At 46.1% G+C, this 20057-nt stretch overlaps 1 protein-coding gene across 3 annotated transcripts in view; it reads left to right on the top strand.

The window, feature by feature from the left end:
- The window catches only part of gse1b (Gse1 coiled-coil protein b), a 692985-nt gene that overhangs the window by 522506 nt on the left and 150422 nt on the right, over nucleotides 1–20057 (top strand). Inside the window, exon 1 of one of the 3 annotated variants that reach the window (XM_085991809.1) lies at nucleotides 11528–12750. The exons of the other annotated variants lie outside the window; for them this stretch is intronic. Coding sequence (XP_085847935.1) covers nucleotides 12714–12750 — 37 coding nt within the window. The 5' untranslated portion in view covers nucleotides 11528–12713. Of the gene's footprint in view, nucleotides 1–11527; nucleotides 12751–20057 lie in introns of those variants that run through there. 3 annotated transcript variants of the gene reach the window in all.

Genomic DNA, 20057 nt, shown 5'->3' with positions numbered 1-20057 from the left:
GTAAATAGAGGCAGAGACTATAAAAGTCAGGAAGTTATGTGAAATCCTTTATAAAACACTAGTTCGGCCCCAGCTGGAGTATTGTGTCCAATTCCGGGCACCACACTTTAGGGAGGACGTGAAGGCTTTGGAGAGAGTACAGAAGAGATTTACTGGCATGGTTCCAGGGATGAGGGCCTTCAGTTATGTGGATAGACTAAAGAAGCTGGGGTTGTTCTCCTTGAAGCCGAGAAGGCTAAGAGGAGATTTGATAGAGGTGTTTAAAATCATGAAGGCTTTAGATAGAGTAAATAAAGAGAAACTGTTTCCAATGGCTGAAGGGTCGATAACCAGAGGGCACAGATTTAAGGTGATTGGCAAAAGAACCAGAGGGAACATGAGGAGAAACCTTTTTACTCAGCGAGTGGTTAGGATTTGGAATGCACTACCTGATAGGGGGTGGATACAGATTCATTAGCAGCCTTCAAAAGGGAACTGGATAAATACTTGAAGGAGAAAAAACTGCTGGGATATGGGGAAAGAGCGGGGGAGTGGGACTAACTGGATTACTCTTCGAAAGAGCCAGCGCAGACTCGACGGGCCGAATGGCCTCCTTCTGTGCTGTACTGTTCTGTGATTCTATGATTTGTATGCCTACAGCCATTTTTAATACACTTCTACAGGTGCTGCCCCCAAGTGGCCATTTTCACGTGCGATCCCAGCTGGTGTGTGACTGCAGGTTATTTGACTGTGGGGGGCACCACTGTCACCCAGAGCCTGTTTGCACACATTTGAGAGCAGATGGTGCAGGATAGCAACCAGGAGCAGGAGCCCTTCATTTAAAGGGTCCTGAAGCCAACTTTTAACACTCTTGCCAGCTGACATCAGTTAACTCAGCACAGACCTCCTGATCTGTGTGGCTCCGTCCAACACCAAGTGATGCATTTAATCACTGAATTCCCGAGGGATCCTCAATCCACTTTAAAGCTGCTTTCTCTGAAGAAATACCATAAACACCAGTGTTTAAACTCTTCTCTTTTAAACGGTTAGCCTTTAACCAGACATATGTGCAAGTCACTGCCATGTTTTTAAAGCACATAAAAACTTTTGAAAGCAGTATCTTCTGGTGCAAATTTTTCAGAGGTGTTGATGCTTGTAGCACTTCTGGTTTAAAGATCTAATCAAATGGAGTTAAACATGGCTTGAACGATTCTTATTCTTATCAAAGAAAGAAAGACTTGCATTTATATAGCGCCTTTCACGACCGCCGGACATCCCGAAGTACTTTTTGAAGTGTAGTCACTGTTGTAATGTAGGAAACGCGGCAGCCAATTTGCACACAGCAAGCTCCCACAAACAGCAGTGAGATAGTGATCAGATAATCTGTTTTAGTGATGTTGATTGAGGGATAAATATTGGCCAGGACACCGGGGATAACTCCCCCCTGCTCTTCTTCAAATAGGGCCATGAGATCTTTTACGTCCGCCTGAGACCTGGTTTAACGTCGCATCCGAAAGACGGCACCTCCGACAGTGCAGCGCTCCCTCAGCACTGCACTGGGAGTGTCGGCCTAGATTTTGTGCTCAAGTCTCATATATAAATTTATGAAGCTGAAATGAAAAGTGTGGAGTCGCTTCCCGGTTTCTCATTTTTATAAAGTTGCGTTCTTTTTTTAAAAAAAAAAGACAATGTGGAAACAATTAGTTTGATGATAAAATTCACATTCCTCGCACGATTTGCCGGGAAGCAACTCCGTTTAAAGTGGTAGAGACAGCGGATTCTGTCCTCGAATCCCGTCGGCCTCTACTGTTCACCACAGGTGATGTGACTCAGGTGACCGTCGGCAGCAGTGGGGAGGGAGAGAATGCGGCAGTCCTGCCCGCGGAGTATAATACACACGCATCCTCTGGCAGCTGACGAGTGAACGCCCTCAAATGGAATCGCGTTGGGACTGTGCTCCTCTTTCTCCCTCCGAGATCCGCTCTTCCACCTCCGCCTCTATCCACGCCAAGTTTTTTTCATGAAACATATATAATAGATAATGGCTTTAAATAAAGGGGGCGAATGTCACAATCGTTTTAAGTCCAAGAATGCGGTTGGAGCGCTCAAGTGGGCTCAATAGCGATGGCAGTAATGTGGAACAGGTTTTCCCGTGCCTCTGTTAAACTTTGCATTGCAGCTTTTCGGGCTGAATTTAAAAATAAAACACCCTTTGTGCAGAATTGTAGGAAGGCTGGCACACATTTAAAAGGAAAGCATCACTGAAGGCCTCACTTCTGATGCCTTTGGCATTCTGCCAAGGCAGACCAACGAGAAGAAAGGAAGGGGGCACGGTCTCTTTAAGTGGAAAGCTGGTGCACATATTTCAGATGTAAAAAGTTAATTGAGCTTCCTGTAAATTTGCCAAGTGAGGGATTTAGAAGCACTGTTGTTGTCACAGTGACTTTGCCATCATTTGCACGGTTAGTTATCCATCTGCTCTTCCCACCTCCCTCCCTGGTCCCATTGGACGCAGTATTGCACTTGTCTGGATCGCTTTCTGCAGTCAGGTGTGATTGTGCCCAACAGCCATCCAATAACACAGATGGCCCGGCTTTGAGCTTTTGATGTCGCTTCTCACTTCCTGAATTATTAATCAGCTTGTTTGAGTTGCCTGGATGTGCTCAGCTCTCACCTTTGGAGTTTTCTTGGTGTCCGGCTGTTGCTAATGTGCAATGTGTTTTCCGATACTGTGCAGCCACGTAACTAGTACGGTTTAGGAATTCTGACGGTATTGGATAGGAAGCACTGTGCGGATTCTCACAATGGTGAAATCCTTATTTAAGCAGCAACACATGTAGCGCAACTAAGGACAAAGCCCCGCGCTCCAAACCTTGGTTGATAACGATTCATGGTACAAGCAGCAGCCGCGGTTCTGCATTTCCACTGATTTTATTGATGTGGCTAATTGTCGATTTTTTTTTTTTTAGATTTGTTTCTACCAGCTCGTTAAAAGTAATGCCCTCCCATTTTCCTCCCCAACACATCTAGGGTTTTGTAATGCGGGCAATGCCCTTCCTGACCCACCCCAGGACTGTAACGTGTCGCTTGTTCCTGGCCATCCCGTGGGGTTGTAATCAACATTGGCGCTAAGCCGCGCCGCGCAGCTGTCCGGAGGTCCCGCGCAGGCCGCCTGCCGGCTTTTCAGTGGGGGATTTTGCGCATGTGCGAATTTTTGAATGGGCCACGCAGCCCGTTAAAGGGACCGCACACCCCCCCCAAAAAAATTAGGGGGAACATTGGTTGTAATGCATGGGCTACGCTCCCTGACCCAACCAGTGGGATTATAATGCATGCATCATCCTTCCTGGCTTATCTTAGGAACTGTGTTGTATCGCCCTTACTAGCTGACCAGTGGGATTGTAATGCATGCAAAACCCTTCCTGGCCTACCCATGGGATTGTAATGCCCTTCCTAACGCACCTGTAAGACTGTAATGAATGTACTGCATTTCCTAACTCGCCCGTGGTGTTGTGATGAATATATTGCTCTTTCTGACTCACACATGGGACTGTAATGCGTGCACCCCTGTCTTGGCCCGGATGTGGGACTGTAATACAGACATCACCCTTCTTGACCCACCCATTGGATTGCAATGCATTTACTCTTTTGGACCAAACTGCAATGTCTGGGCCATACTTCACAACCTACTTGCATTGTGTTTTTAACTGGCTGTTGTCTTATGTGGTCTAAACTCCAGTAATCACTGCATAGGCAAATGTTGATAAATTGAAATAATTGGGTTGATCTATTTTTGGTGTGGATTTTTTTTTAAAGGATGCTGTAATATGGAGCACAATATAAATAAACAGACACAACTGCTGTTACTTGTTCCAAGTGAGCTCTATGAATGTGTTTAATTTGAAGGAGCTGTTTTCTATTGCCCTTGAATGCCTCTGAGCAGTTCACTGTACAAATATCAACAACAGTAGCTTGCACTTACAAGGCACCTTTCGTGTAGAAAAATGCCCCAAGTCTCTTCAAAGAGGCATAAAATAACAAATAGGCATTGGTCCAAAGAAAGAGATATTAGGAGGGATGACTAAAAGCTTGGTCAAAGAGATGGGACTTAAAGGAGGAGAAAAGAAAGACTTGCATTTATATAGCGCCTTTCACGACCTCTGGACATCCCAACGCGCTTTACGGCCACTGAAGTACTTTTGGAGTGTAGTCGCTGTTGTAATGTAGGAAACGCGGCAGCCAATTTGGCGCACAGCAAGCTCCCACAAATAATGTGATAATGATAGGAGGTGAGGTGGAGCAGTAGAGGAGTTTAGGGAGTTAATTGCAGAGCGTAGGTGATTGAAGGCATGGCGCCCACTGGAGACGGAAAGGAGAGGTGCCCAGGAGAAGAATGGAAAGTTTGGTGGGGTGGCAGGTGGGGTTGCTGGCGGTGGCTGGTGAATTCTAGCTCTGGAAGAGGTTAGAGAGATGAGGAGGGAAGAGGCCATGGAGGGATTCAAACACAAGGATGAGAATTTTAAATTTGAAGCACTGGGGGACTGGGAGTCAGCAAGGGGAATGGGCGAGCAGGACTTGGTGCGGGATAGGGTACAGGCAAGAACGTTTTGGATGAGCTGAAGTTTATGGAGGGCAGAGATTGCGAGGCCGGCCAGGAAAGCATTGAAATAATCAAATCTGAAGGCGTCAAAGGCATAAATGAGGGTTTTTGCAGTAGATGAGCTGAGCGAGGGTGGAACTGGGCAAATTATATGGAAGTGGAAGTAATGGCGTCTTTGTGATGGCAACGACATGGGGTCAGAAGCTCAGCGCCGGGTCCAGTCTAGGAAACCAGATTTGTGACCAGTCTGCTTTTCCTGAATTTCTGTCATTTTGTGCGTGATATCTTGAGTCAGATTAAGACCAGCTTAATTTGTCAGTGAAAGTCTCCAGCACTTCTCTCACCTCACTCCCGACCAGGCTCCTGCCTTAGCTACTTTATTATACTGTTCCTGTCTTTTGTGCAGTCGGGTTTCATAGATCGCACAGCACAGAAACAGGCCATTCGGCCCAACAGGTCTGTGCTGATGGTTATGGTCCAAATGTGTCTCCTCTTACCCCTTTTCATCTAACCTTAAATTTGGAATTTAGGAAGGATGAGATTAAATGAACCGAAGGGCCTGCTTCAACCAAACCTACCTTGTGTAAACTCCCACAGGCCAGAACCTTTGGCCCCATTCAAAGTACCTCGTGTGAGCTGAGTGCTTTTACAATCTGAGACGAGGCCAATTTGGCCAAAGTGCATTATCTAGGTGGAAGTGTTAAGGGTCTGAAGACCTATCTGCCACTGTGGCCTGTAGCCAACTCTATTAAGGGAATAAAAACCTTTCCCTGAATCTAATATAAAGTGTTATATCTCCTGCAATGTCTGTATGACTAGTTATCCTATGAATATACTCAATAAAAATTGATTTTTATTTTAAGGCAGATTCTATTTTCTGGGTCTTCCACAGGCCTGTAATGAATATGATGTTTCATAATACGAAGCCACTTGCCTGGAACTGCATTATAACATACACAAGGGGGTTTAGTGCCTTTGTACTGATCTGAAAATGAAATCCATGCAAATGGCACACACAGGCTTTGGCATTCCCAGTGAGGAATGGTAACCGGCGGGATTGGGCAACTGCGCACTTGCAGCCGGTGATTTTCCATCCCCCATGGTGCACCATGGGTGTGGTTCTGTGCCGTCTACCCTAGTGTCTTCAGAACATGCAGGAAAGCGCGCACCCTGGCGACGGTAAGTCACGGGCAGTTTCCCAGTTGGGTTCTCCCACTGGTCACGGTTCTGTGCTGGGAATACCAAAAGCCTTGTGTGGTGCAGTTGACACGGATTTCATTTTCAGATCGGTACCTAGAACGTGCAAGTTATTTTTACTGCAATTTTGCACCGCTGATGTCAGATGGACTATTACAAACAGAAAATACTGCAGATGCTGGAAATCTGAAATAAAAACTGAAAATGCTGGAGATACTCAGCAGGTCAGGCAGCATCTGTGAAGAGAGAAACAGAGTTAATGTTTCAGGTCGATGACCTTTCGTCAGAACTGGAAAACAGCAGGAAATGGAACAGATTTTTAAGCAAGTGTGGGGGCTGGGAAAGGGGGGAGGGGAGGAAAGAACAAAAGGGAAGGTCTGTGATAGGCTGGAAGGCGGAAGAGGTTAAGAGACATTAAGAGATATTCAAAGCAAAAGGAGATGGTAATGGGACAGGTTAAGAAACAAAGGATGGCTCTAGATGAAGTGTGAATTGCGCTGGCAGAATGAAAGACAGCTGCCATGTGGGAGAGAAGAAAAAAAGACACAGACAAAAAGTGTGGATAAAAAATATATATATATATGATAGGGGCCGAGGTTATGATCTGATGGACTATTCGTTGCACCTCTGCTGTCGGCGATGGTGGCCACCGCCTTGGACCAGCGAGTCAACTTACCCCGAGCAGGCAAAGCTGCTCAAAACCGGATTGAGGGGAGGAATGTCGACGTGTGCGTGAAGCAAAAATAACACATTGCGATCAGGCAAGTTCCAGAAACGCATGAGCCAGCGGACTGACATTGCTTGGGCTCCTGCAGGCTCAAAGCCAATGAAAGGAACTTAAGAAATGGCAAAGGGGGTGAATTCACCAGCTGTAGAAGAGATACACGCTCAGCACTGCTTCAGAATAAATTGTGGCTGTGGGACAATGGGACCCCACAGGAGCAAAATGGCAAAAGACAAGTCAGGTTAAGATGGTTGTCATGAAGCTCCTCTTGATGCACAGAGTGATCAACACATGGGTTGGGCCGCAAGGTAGAGACAGAAGAATTGGAATCATTGAAGAAACCAGATGGATGTTGTAACAGGGACACCATGGGGTGGGTGGACGAGCTAGGGCAGGCCGAGTGGCCTTCCTCAGCCATGTCTATCTTGTGGTGCTGTGAAGGACATGTTATAGGCCCTGGCCATCATTATTCTGTATGTAGTTACAGCTACAGCAGTAATCTACAGGAAGAGGAAGCACAATAGGGGGAGGGGAGGGGGGGGGGATTAGATTATAATTACTCCGTAACCAAAAGGCTTTGTGGCAACACATCGGCACACCCAAATACTGCAGTCGCACAGCGGGCAGGATGTGGGTTTTTTTTTTGCTCACGATTCGTTGTAGAATGAATTGCTGGAGTGTGGGGGGGGGGGTGGGGGCGGGGATGGGTGGAGGGTGATGTGGGTGGTGAACGTGACAAGTGGATCACAAGGTGTTTCCCTACAGGAAAGGAGAAAAGAACGGACCGTGAATTAATACTGAATTAATGTTCCTTTCGTGCCCTTCCTAAGCCACTTATCCTAAGGTACTTCCATACGGATAAGTGTGCTGTCGGTGGGTGGACGAGCTAGGGCAGGCCGAGTGGCCTTCCTCAGCCATGTCTATCTTGTGGTGCTGTGAAGGACATGTTACAGGTCCTGGCCATCATTATTCTGTACATAGTTACAGCTACAGCAGTAATCTACAAGAAGAGGAAGAACAATGGGGGTGGCGGGGGGGAATAGATTATAATTACTAAGATTATAATAGATTATAATTACTAAGAGAGAGAGGTTGGCAGTATTCCAGCCGACAGCACAGTTTAATATAAATCAGGCGAACTGGGGAGCCTCTAGCAGGGTCGGGGATTTGACCTCCTGTGTCCCAAGAGCGACTGACCCAAAAATTGGCCCTCCAACAGGGCCCAACAAGGATCTGTTCTTTAAACAGAAAAAGGGTGCAAAATTCAGAGGTCACGAGGTCCTACTGTCCTGCTACCCCCATCAATAGTAAAATGACTTTAATGGTTGACTTACTGAGCCCAGTTTACAAGGAAGCTGAGAACAAATCCTCTTGGTTGAGGAACAGTGCATAGAGTGAAGCAGGTGAGTGGCGCGCTTAAGGAAATTATTCTTTATGTTTAATTGCCAGAAAGGGTGTATTGAAAAGGCTTTTATTGACATGGGTCATTTGAGCTTTACCTTGCACAGTGTTAGCACAGCTATCGAGTGTTTACCATTGGTAACAATAGCTGATTTTTTTTTTTTAATCGCCGCCATTTCAGTTTGGATTCTGGGAGACGGGAATCCGGACGCTGATCCCGCCAAGTCTGGCCTCTTCATGCCTGGAGGCAGGCCCGTAGACCAACGAAAATTGGGCCTGCAGGTACGCCGCCCAGGGCTAAGGGAGCCGCCTCGAGCAACGTAAAAGCCTGGAGCCGCCTCACAGACGCTGAGCTCCCGGAATCTGAGTTAAAATGATGCCTATATATATAGAGCAGCTTTAGGCAGGTCGCTCCCTCTGCATCTGGCGCACAGAAATTGCTAAGTTGAGGTAGATAGTCACCTAGCTTTATAGCTATTTCGTTCATGATGTTTGCATCAATGAACAGATTGCCTGAATTACCCTCATGACCATCCCGCCCATAATTTTCCTATAAATAGGCTACTGTTGTAATTAGGGCCGATTTATTGCTGTGCATTAGTGAGGCCATTTTTATCAATTGGCTGTGTGGTGACAGAAGGTGATTTTTAGTTTCCAAAGGCAGTTTATTAAAGTAAATGGAAGACTGCTCCACACTACCAGTAATTATTTACTTCGACAATAATGCAGTTGTTTGTTGTGGCAGAGAAAATGAATACGATGCTCAATTCTACATCCATATGAGGAGACACAATTGACTTTTATATAATCACACTTTGGACATGCGTTTTTAAGGATTTAATTGCGTTGACAGAATTTCTGCATTTAGATAGAGAACCGAACAACCATCAGCACAAACATCGAGCAATGTAGAAATTCATGTTTTTATTTAAAGGAGTGTACAAGCCCCAGTCCCATAGCTCAATGGGTCAATGCATTGTCTACTGTGGTACTGAGCTATACAGATCCGAGGTCCCAGGGTTGGCTCCTGGCCTATGTCACTGTCAATTGGGATGGTAGTGTACTAGTGTCAAAGTTTCACTGAGGTAAGCATAATCTACTTGCCCACACCAAGCATAGCTACTGCAGATTTTGGTATTATTACGCTCAAACCCAGATACATATTTTATTCTGATCCTTATTGTACACGCAAGAAAGCCTAAGTGTCAGCTGTGGCTCAGTGGGTAGCGCTCTCGCCTCTGAGTCAGAAGGTTGTGGGTTCAAGTCCCACTCCAGGGACTTGAGCACAAAATCTAGCTGAAACTCCACTCCAGTGCAGTGCAGAGGGAGTTCTGCAGTGTCGGCGGTGCCGTCTTTCGGATGAGACGTTAGACCGAGGCCCTGACTGCCCTCTTGGGTGGATGTAAAAGATCCCATGGTACTATTGCGAAGAAGAGCAGGGGAGTTATCTCCCCGGTGTCCTGCCCACTCTCTCTGGTGTCCTGGGCCAATATTTATCCCTCAACCAACATCACTAAAACAGATTATCTAGTAATTATCACATTGCTATTTGTGGGAGCTTACTGTGCATAAATCGGCTGCCTGTTTCCAACATTACAAAAGTGACTGCAAATCAAAAGTACTTCATTGGCTGTAAAGCACTTTGGGACGTCCTAGGTGCTATATAAATACAAGTTCTTTCTTTTAATCTGCAGATGCTGATCCAATTTACCCAAAACAGTGTATCCTACCTGTAAAACACGAGGCATGCTATTATATTTTTGCTCTACTTAACAACATAAGAGTAGCGGAACTGGGTAGAGGTTATGTTATCTTGACCCTTTACAAATAAGCTCAACACTAAAAATAACCAGTCACCCACAGGAAGGGTTTGCTTTTTTGTATTTAAACAGGGCTCTTGAAAGAGCAAACCCGCTATATGGCTAATTGCAGGAATTGCGACGCGGTAGTCAAGTCTCGCTGAGGTGCCAACACACTGTGCAGCCCATAATGGCATTGACAGTACATGAAAGACATTGCATGCCACCGACTCAAGACTGGGACACAGCCCCAGCCCCCAGCCATGCGAAATAGCAGCATCTCTCACCGCCCTCTTCTTAAATCATTGTACTTGTAAAAGTTACTCACCGATTTCCTGTGCTAATAATGGTTTTTAATAGATTAGCTGAAGGCATTTGACTGGTGTGCCTGATAAAGCAAACCAATAGTGGCTTGCATATGTGCTGGTGTAATAGAATCTGTACAGAAGTACAGGCATTATGTGTTTGGAGGCCCCGCTATTCTTAATGGCAAATGTTATGCTGATTTGGCTAATTGCAGCAAAGCCCATCCTTTTGTTGTAGCACCTTGATTTTTTTTTTAAAAAGCTGATGTCAATGCCTATGCTTTTTTTTTGGGGGGGGGGGGTGGTAGGAGTGTGGATTTCCATTCTACAACCCAGCAGCAGGGACCTGTGTGTGTGTGTTGTGTGCTCGCAGACAGGCTGGCATTCTCCGAGGGAATACACACAGACATCTCTGCAAATAATGTGCCGCCAAAGTGCAGCAGCTGATAATAGGCTCAGCTCGACCCCGGAGGTCACAGTCAAATGAATGGGCCAGATGCTTCGCACTTGTGTTTTCACGGCCCTGGAGCAGATAATTTCGCTCCATTCCGCCCTCCTACTTCTTTTAACCCCCCTTCCTCCCAACACACACACACACACACACAATCTTGCAACAAACAACACAGAGGGAAAAAAAATCCTTCAGCAGCCTGGAGCACTGGGGCTAGTGTGTTAGGGAGAGATTAAGTGATTGCTTATCGCTTTCCTCTCGCTGTTTGAGCTGATAGACTACAAGCCTTCTACACCCAGTCAACCGTTAATAGCAGGGTGTCAGGGGATTGAGGAGATATAAATTCTTCTGAAGCTTTTTTACGTTCTTTATGTTGCTTTTATCTTTTTAAATAAAGAAGGGGCTTCGGTGGAAAGAAAAATAGACTGGGTGCAAACTAAAAAAAAAATCTTAGTGTGGTGGGTGAAACAGAGGATGTGGTTTCATTTTCGCAAGCACTGAACTTCTGATGTGTTTTCATTTAAAATAAAGTAGTTTGGGGAGAAATTATGTATTGTTGTGGTGGTTTGTATGTCTGCATTTTAACCTAAATGGCTGCCATGCAAACAAATCTTCCTTTCAGTATCATTAACGCGTTGTTGTCAAGATCCCATCCCTTCCCCTTTTATTTTAATCAGATCAGACTGCATGTGAGTGTAAGAACTCACTCAGAACAAACGCCAAATGTGTATCTCTGTGAGCTAGTGGGGGGGGGGGGGTTGTGTAAGTGGTGGCGAGGGATTGATCCATCAATGCTGAGCTGGAGTGGAAGGAGTTAAACTGCTAGCTACTTTCTCGCTGGAAAGTATGTTGTGTGCTTTTTGCAAGAGGGAGGGCAAAAAAAAGTGATCAGATAACACTTGGTGTGTGTGTGTGAGATGGGCGATTGGATGAGATGAGACACCTGATTGCAAACCCCCAACAGGTCCTGAGCAGCTCGCCCACATTAACCTCTTCCTGGGTGTCACTGGAGCCTGGAGGCAGGCTGGAGATATTTATTTTTCCACTCCTTAGTCCCTCCCCCCCCCTCTCTCTCTCTCTCTCTGCTCTGGAAGTCACAGGATACTTAGCCGGCGTCTCGAACCCCCTGTTGTTTCTGTCAGGCTTTGACTCGAGGTTGAAAGAAAGAAAGTGGGCATGTTAGTGTTGCCAAGCCCCCCACACACTGGGGTGTAGATGCCGAACCTCTCTTGCCTGTGGTCAGTTGCCAGGCTCTGTCGGACTGGCTGCTGCTGGTTTAAACTGCGGGGATCTGTCTTTCTCTTCATTGGCACGGGAGCTTCTTCAACTATAATCTGTGTGTGTGTGTGTAAGAGAGAAAACCCCAGAGAGAGAGAGACACACACACTCTGCGAGGGAAGAGGAGTATCGCCTTTGTAAAATTGACACACGATCCGAAGTGACTACCGGCGAGCTCGGGAAGGGAAGGAAGGGCAGCACTGGGGTGAACAGATGCCTGCTGATGGGTTTTATACCCTCACTCTTTCATTAAGAGTGACAAATCTGCTGTCACTCAGCCAGCCTTCCAATTTGCAGATAATGATTCTTGCATGAAGATTGATCGACGGGTGCAGATCCTGAAGGGTTTGCGAAGAGGAGGAGCGAATTTTTTCTTTTTTTCCCTCTCTCTCTCTCCCTCTCTCTCTCTGTGCAAGACGTGGGACGTGGAGCCGAGAGGTGCTCCTGTGGGCTGGTCGCTCCTCTCTCTCGCAAGTCTCGTCCCGCCAGAGCCAGAGAGCCAGCGACCGAGGCAGGCACCGCAACAAAGCCGCTGCTCTCTGCCCCCCCTGGGCAATGTCTCTCTCTCTCTGAAGCTCGATTTGGAAACAAAATCCATTGAACTCCGACCTTGACATTCAAATTACTGACTGGAAAAAAAAAGCATTGCTCCTCGCACGCCTTTTGGAATTCTCTCTCGTTTACTTTCTGTTAATTTTTTTTTAATGATGAATGCTTGTTCATAATCTCGTTTTGGCGACGTTTAGTACCTTTTCCACCCTCCCAGCCCTGACATTTTAAGCAAGGAGGGTCCAGGGATGGCAGCTGTTTGGTGGCTTCAGTGTATTGTTGGTAGTCAATTAAGCACATTGTGGATCTGGGGCTGACAGTCTGCATGCTCCATTGAATGACAAGAGCACCTTGTACTCTGGACCTGTACAACTCATTCATGCCTGCAGATCTCCCCTGGAAAGGAACAATGGCACTGTAAGTTAAAACCATGTTTGGATTGAAGCCACCGCTCTACTACCTCCCAGGTAAGCTGCATCAACGGCCCCCTTTTCTCTCTTTCATTTGATTGCTCCTTATTTCTATATGCAGTTCATTTTTTTTTAGCAATGTGAGCACGTTACCCTTTATCAGCCAGAGGTTTTAGTTTTAGTTTTCTCCAGCTCTTTCGTCCCCCCCCCCCTCATATCCATCTCTTTCTCTCTCTCTCTCGCTACCTCACACACACACTCTCTCTTTCTTGAAAGCTTCTGTAAGTGCTGGGTCTGTTTTATTTAACAGCTAGTTTCAAAACACTTAGGAAATCTGACTGACTTAAGCATGGGGTGTGTGTTACCATCGGTGGGTGCTTAACATCGCTTCATGGCTCAGTGAATTCTGATTATGTGTCTGCGAGCAAACTGTAGCAAATAAAACTCTAGCTTTAAAGGAAGCCTCACTTTTTTGGAGGGAGGAATTTATTCCCTAATAACACAAAAGCAAAACACTGCAGATGCTGGAAATCTGAAATATTCCATAATAACGCTGGCAATTGTGGGTTTATTTTTCATTCCTTGACCTCGCCGCAGTTTCTCAAGACGACCATCGCTCACGCCATCCTTCTCTGCCGCCTCGCCTCCGTGGTCCACTTCTACGGCACTGCCCCTTGCGTGGTGTCAGCCCGAGCTGGGCCCACTGCAGCCAGCGCATCTCCAGCAAGGACCACTCCTCCTGCTCTTATACAGTCACCCTCCAGTTTTATCCCAAAATCGCATTCTTAGTCACCTCCCTTTCCTTTTCCAGACAAAAATTATTGGTAGACAATGGGCTCAGTTTCCACATGTACACCGCCATCAACCTGCTCTCCCTCTTCACCTCCCTCGACTCCATGGAGGCTGTGCTTATCTGATAGACGATTTTCGCATGAGTTAGAATTTCCTCAAATTGAACATTGGGATATCAAGTTATTCAGCTCCAAAGCCCCTGTCGTTGACTTCATCCCCACGTCCTGGCTGCTTGCTCAGGTTGAAAAAGGCGGTACACAACATTGGCGTTGTGTGCAACCCAAAACTGAGCTTCAAACCCCATATGCCTACTTCCACATCATGGTCCACCTTTGCCCCACCTTAGTTCTACTGATGTCAAAACACATCTCTCCTTTCATTATCTGTGCGCTCAATTTCTCTACTGCACATCTTGCTGCCTCTCCAGAACTCTGCTACCCATGTCCCATCCTCGTCGACCTCCAATGGCTCCCAGTCCCCCAACCCATCAAATTGAAACTCCTCACCTCCGCTATAAATCCACCCCATACCTAACCTCCCCAGACTCTCGGCCTGTCCCACATCCTTTGGTCCTCTGACTTTGGCCTCTTCCCACTGATCCGCACTAATCCTCAAATAGCCAGTGGTGTTACCAGCTTCTCCCTTCAAGGCCCCCCTAAAAATATATCTATAACCCAGTCCAGTGTAGATCCGGTTTCCCCACGCTAAATGAATTATTTTCCTATCAAAGCAAAGCAAGTTAAAACTCGCTAAAAGATGCAGTCAAGTGTATCCAAAGAAGATTGATTTTACAAAGTCATGTACTTACCAGAGATGGAATTGTTGCATCATCATCATTATTATTATTAGTCATAACCTATATCAATTGAGTTTGAGGAACGTGACCTTCGAAAAAATTGAACAGACAGCAAACTTTGTTTATTGACTACTTGAAAAAATCATGGGATGGGCAGCCCCTTCATTCCCAACATGGCAATTAAGTTGGTTTCGTTTTTATTCAAAGTATTTTTTTCTCCTTTTTTGCTTTTTGTTTTGATTGATCTTAAGTAAATCCAAAGACCTGAGGAGCGCCTTTTTATTTCGGCGGCGATTTTGGCCAGAGTTAACTGCAGCCCACTCTGCAGTCTTCACGTGCAGCTGTCATGGTAACCGTGTTAGCCATTTCTTGGTGATCAAATGGTTATTTGACAGGTAGAGAATTAGAAAAGACAAGGGGTTGCGGGGGAAGGTGGTGGGGGGGGGGGGGTGGTAAGAGAAAAAATTTACACTCGACTCCAGTGGACTAATTATTGCGAAGCAGGCTCTTAACACTCTATCTCTGCCCTGTTGGATTCTCATCTTTTGAGCTGGGTAGAGAATAGGATGTGACAGCTGAATAATGGATTGAAACAGCAAGGAGGCTGATAGTTAAAGAATTACTGCTTCATTAAAAAATATGTATATTTCAGCCTTTGAATCCAAATAATTCCAATGTATAAAATAAGAATGCTAGTTTTAAATATGCATTTCTTGGTGTCTCTCATTTCTTGGCTGTTTGCAATGTGATGATGAGCATGCTATTAGTAATCAGCAATTTAAAAAAAAATTATATCAATTAATGACAATCACCTTAGTGAACCTGACTAAATTATGACTTGGGAACATGCACCAGGAGTCGCAACTTCAATTTCAAATATGGATTGGATTTTTTATTTTTTACCCTTTTATCATTTTCTTTCTCCCCGCCACCCCCGCGCTGTACCTTTTTTATGTTTCCTCAACTCTTCGAATACTTTTGAAAGACCTGACCCATCACTTGCTTCTTGCCTCCCCTTCCCTCTTTCTTCGCTTCTCTAATTCTTCATCCTGACGCTCCGCATCATGACTGTTTCAGCGGTTGGGGATCGATTCAAAGATCACTACGTATTTTGAGAGCGGCTGAAGTAATTTGCTTGTGTCGTTACTTCAGGAGAGATGGAAGAGACACATTGACATTGACAGTGGCGTTCTGATGTGATTCAAATCATTTCATTGGGTGACTTTTTCACTAAAGGCTTGAAACGCGATGTTCTTTCAGTAGTTATTAACATCGATCTTCCCAAGTTGAACAACACTTAACAACCCTGCACTTCTAAATAGCTCCAAAGATTTTCCTTTCAAATTGAGATTTTTGCTGAGCGGGGCATCATTTCTTTAAAACATTGGTTACATTAGAGCAACTTACTACAATATCAGCTCAAGCTGCGAAGAATACTTGAAATGCCAAAGCGTTGATCAAACCATTGAATAACCCTGTAACATAATTGAAGGAACAATATTCAAACCGAATGCTGAATATCTCTTTAGTGTGTGTCGCTTTGCAAAAGCACTCTGTGGATTCAGGGAGCATTGTTTAGTAAATCTGGTTTTATTACTAGGTTCAGGCGATCAGTTTATTAAGGAATACTGTGAAGAGAAAAAAAAACCTCTGATTAGTATTCATTTGCATTCCCTTTGCAATCTCCAGCAATATATTCTCATAGATAGTGACTGAAGCTAAAGACCTGTAGGCTTGGCAAAGTGCATATGAAATTCTGTACCCAGAGGGTTCCGATCATTCCCAGGTTCCACTGGAATTATCTTTCCTTTATGCAGCCTGGAAATGAATTTGTGTCCGCATTGTCTGGGCAAATATTATTGTATTTCAGGATTTTCTGGAAAGCACCTTGTACGTCTTTTATCCTGCTGTGTTTTAACTGTTTCCTTGCAAAGCAATAAATATATCCAAGACATATCTGGCCAAGTCAAAATTGCCATAAAGATTTGACCAGTTTCTGCCTTTTGAGTGTGAGCTACAAAAGACTGAGAGCCGCCCGCCCCCCCCCCCCGTCCCTGTCCACCCACCCCCCCCCCACCCCCGGCACAATGGCTCAGTGAGTTTCTCCAGTGGGCAGCTGAGCCATGCACACCAGGAAAGGTCTCGGGTTGGAGCTGGACCAGGATCAGCCGTGGATCAGAAGGTTGTGGGTTCGAGTCCCACTCCAGAGACTTGAGCATAAAAAATCTAGGTTGACACTCCAGAGCAATAATGAGGGAGTGCGGCACTGTCGGATAAGACGTTAAACCGAGGCCCCGTCTGCTGTCTCGGGTTGGATGTAAAAGATCCCATGGCACTATTTCGAAGGAAGAGCAGGGGAGTTCTCCCCCTGTGTCTTGGCCAATATTTATGCCTCAATCAACATCACTAAAAACAGATTCTTATCACATTGCTGATTGTGAGAGCTTGCTGTGCACAAATTGGCTGCCGTGTTTCCTACATTACAACAGTGACTGCACTTCAAAAGTACTTCATTGGCTGTAAAGTGCTTTGGGACGTCCTGAGGTCGTGAAAGGTGCTATTATAGAGCAAAACGAGAGGCCATCAATATAAGATAGTCACCAAGAAATCCAATAGGGAATTCAGAAAAAACTTCTTTACCCAGAGAGTGGTGAGAATGTGGAACTCGCTACCACAGGGAGTAGTTGAAGCGAATAGTATAGATTTATTTAAGGGATTTAAGGGGAGGCTAGGTAAGCATATGAGGGAGAAGGGAATAGAGGGTTATGCTGACAGAGTTAGATGAGGAAAGACAGGAGGAGGCTCGAGTGGAGCATAAACGCCGGCATGGACTGGTTGGGCCGAATGGCCTGTTTCTGTGTCATATATCCTATTTATAGAAACATAGAAACATAGAAGATAGGAGCAGGAGTAGGCCATTCGGCCCCTCGAGCCTGCTCCGCCATTCAGTAAGATCATGGCTGATCATCCAAATTCAGTACCCGGTCCCTGCCTTCTCTTCCTATCCCTTGATCCCTTTAGCCTTAAGAAATATATCCAACTCCTTCTTGAATATATTTAATGAATTGGCGTCTACTGCCTTCTGTGGTAGAGAATTCCACAGGTTCACCACTCTCTGGGTGAAGAAATTCCTCCCCATCTCTGTCCTAAATAGCTTACCCCTTATCCTTAGACTGTGACCCCTGGTTCTGGACTCCCCGACCATCGGGAACATCCTTCCAGCATCTAGTCTGTCTAGTCCTGTTAGAATTTTATAAGTTTCGATGAGATCCCCTCTCATTCTTCTAAACTCCAGCGAGTACAAGCCAATCGACCCAATCTCTCCTCATACATCATTCCTGCCATCCCAGGTATCAGCCTGGTGAATCTTCGCTGCACTCCTTCCATGGCAAGAACATCCTTCCTCAGATAAGGCGACCAAAACTGCACACAATACTCAAGATGTGGTCTCACCAAGGCCCTGTACAACTGCAGCAAGACATCCTTGTTCCTGTACTCAAATCCTCTCGCTACGCTATTATAAATGCAAGTCTATCTATCCATATAGCAGTAAGGATGGTGCAGTTGACCTCCATGTTCCTAAGTTTCCCCCTTGCATACTATCCAGTATCTCCCACTGAAGTGTGGATATCAGTGAGGACAGGATCTGACATGGCTGTGTTTAATCCTGCGCCCCACCCCCAGCCCATGGCCAAGTAGCAGGCTTGCATTTACTGTTTAGGCTCACGCAGGACGAGTGGCTATTTTGGCAATGTACCAGCACACAACAGATGCCTGTGCTCCAACAGGGAGTCAAGGCCCCGAGGAAAAGGGACAGGGTGAAAATAGGCGGGGTGAAGGAGGAGTAAGTGAAGGAGATCCCTGACGGTTTAGCAGATAAAGGCACTCGCTCCCTGGCGTGGCACTGAGCCATGCACAGCAGCAGGTCCCAGGTTTGATCCCTAGACTGCGCTGTGTTAGTCAATCTTTGCCGGGGTATCAGGAAGGAGGGGGCTGTAATTGGACTCCGCACCCTTTGCGTAAAGGAGGGAAAATTCAGCTGGGGATTACTGGGACTCGCCAAAACCTCCAGGCCACTAAATCTGGGTCTTTGAGGCATGTAACTATTCCTGGCAATTTTTACCTTGCGCTTGCAGCCAGCCAGGTAAGACCTGCACTTTGGGAGCCTAGCAGCACCAGCATGAGTTTTGCAGCAAGGAAGAGTGCCTTTCACAGAGGACATTCATTTCCTCCACAATCCCAGTAAAATAACTGGACATTAAAATAAGGACACCTCATTTCTAACTTAAAAAAAAAAAAAAAAATTCTGTTGATTTTTTTATTTCAATCAATAAAACTTCTCGTCTAGTAGATGCCGGCCAATTTCAGGCCCTTTATCGTAGCATTTGCGTTCGACTGAAACAAGACACGCCCAAATTGTCAGATAACTGTCAAATGGCCTACTCCTGCTCCTGATGTTCTTATAACCAGGTAGCACTGAAATGCAGTGATTTTTTTCAACCAATGTTGAACAGCTGAATTTGAAATGAGTCTTACAGGAGCTCCCTGGGTATCTCGGTGGGTTAAATCAGTGATCTGGTGCATTGCTGAGCCCTCCACACTGTGCTCAGTTAGCTGACCTTGGCGAGGTTGGTGGCAAAGGAGCGGCAGCTGACTTCAAAGCCTCGGCGATTTGGGGCGGGGTGGGTGCGTGGCGGCGGAAAGATCAACCAGAGTTCCTGCTTCTGTTTGCCATGCAGTGACCCCCCCCCCCCCCCCTTGCTGGAAGCTGCATGCATGTGAACCACAAAGAGGGCAAGATTGAGGTGAAACGCGATTCTCCCCATGGTCGAGCGGCCAGCAGCCGCACTTTGCTATTCAGTCCAAAATGACAAAGGCGTGAATCCCCGTGCAAATATCTGCACGCACTTAGGGTAAACCTGCATTTTCCGTTTTATCTCGCGTTCTTGTTGGTAGTAGGGGGTTTGTGTTAAACCTCCCCGGCTACCATCCCTGTAATTCCACACGCTCCCGTGCTGCCCTCTTTGTGCTGCTGCGGTGTAGTTTTGACATCAGGTGCCTGCTTGCTGCAAATGTCAAAGGTACAGAATCCAACTGGAAACACTGGCAGCGCGAGCGATTGGCTGCTGCATCTCTCTGGACTGCGAGGCAAACTGTTGGAGGGCCGGCCATCTCGAAATAGCACTTTAACTGGCACTGTTGCATGGATTGTCCCGGGCGAGGTCGTATTGCAGCCCTTTCTGAAGGTTGGACAGCTCCGAGCCGGGTCAATTTTCAACCTTTAGACGCGTTCAGGATGTTGCAGGGAGGCCAAAAAAAAATGGAACCATCCAGTTTAATGTCTATTGCGTTCCACAGTATTTGTTTTTGTATGCACAAAGGGCAGATATTTGGCCTGTCTTCTGTCGCAGGATCCCAGGGATATTTTGGATTGGGTCGATAATTCTTTGTGGAGATTCATATCTGACACATAGCCTCGCACCTCACTAGAACCGCCTTTTGAGATGCCACGAGCTCTTGATACAACACGCTGTGCCTGGCTCGCTGTCTAATAGAGCAAGCTGCAGGAAGCCTTCCATCTGCACGGCAGCTCCCACTGCAGATTTCTTTTCACGTGTCTCCCAAAGGCCGCCTTGTAGACGGGCACTCGACATAGTTGCTGAGCTATCGCTATATAATGGATATCCACTGTGGAGTGATAGCTCAGAAACTACGTGGAACCTCTCTGATTATATCTGGCGCCAGAACAGTGGTGTGGCGAAGGGCTGTCCGACCT

This window comes from Somniosus microcephalus, chromosome 6 (assembly GCF_052327205.1).
Source record: "Somniosus microcephalus isolate GS21.2 chromosome 6, FLI_Smic_1.0, whole genome shotgun sequence".
In the NCBI taxonomy this organism is placed as follows: Eukaryota; Metazoa; Chordata; class Chondrichthyes; order Squaliformes; family Somniosidae; genus Somniosus; species Somniosus microcephalus.
This window is presented reverse-complemented; position numbering and strand designations above follow the sequence as displayed.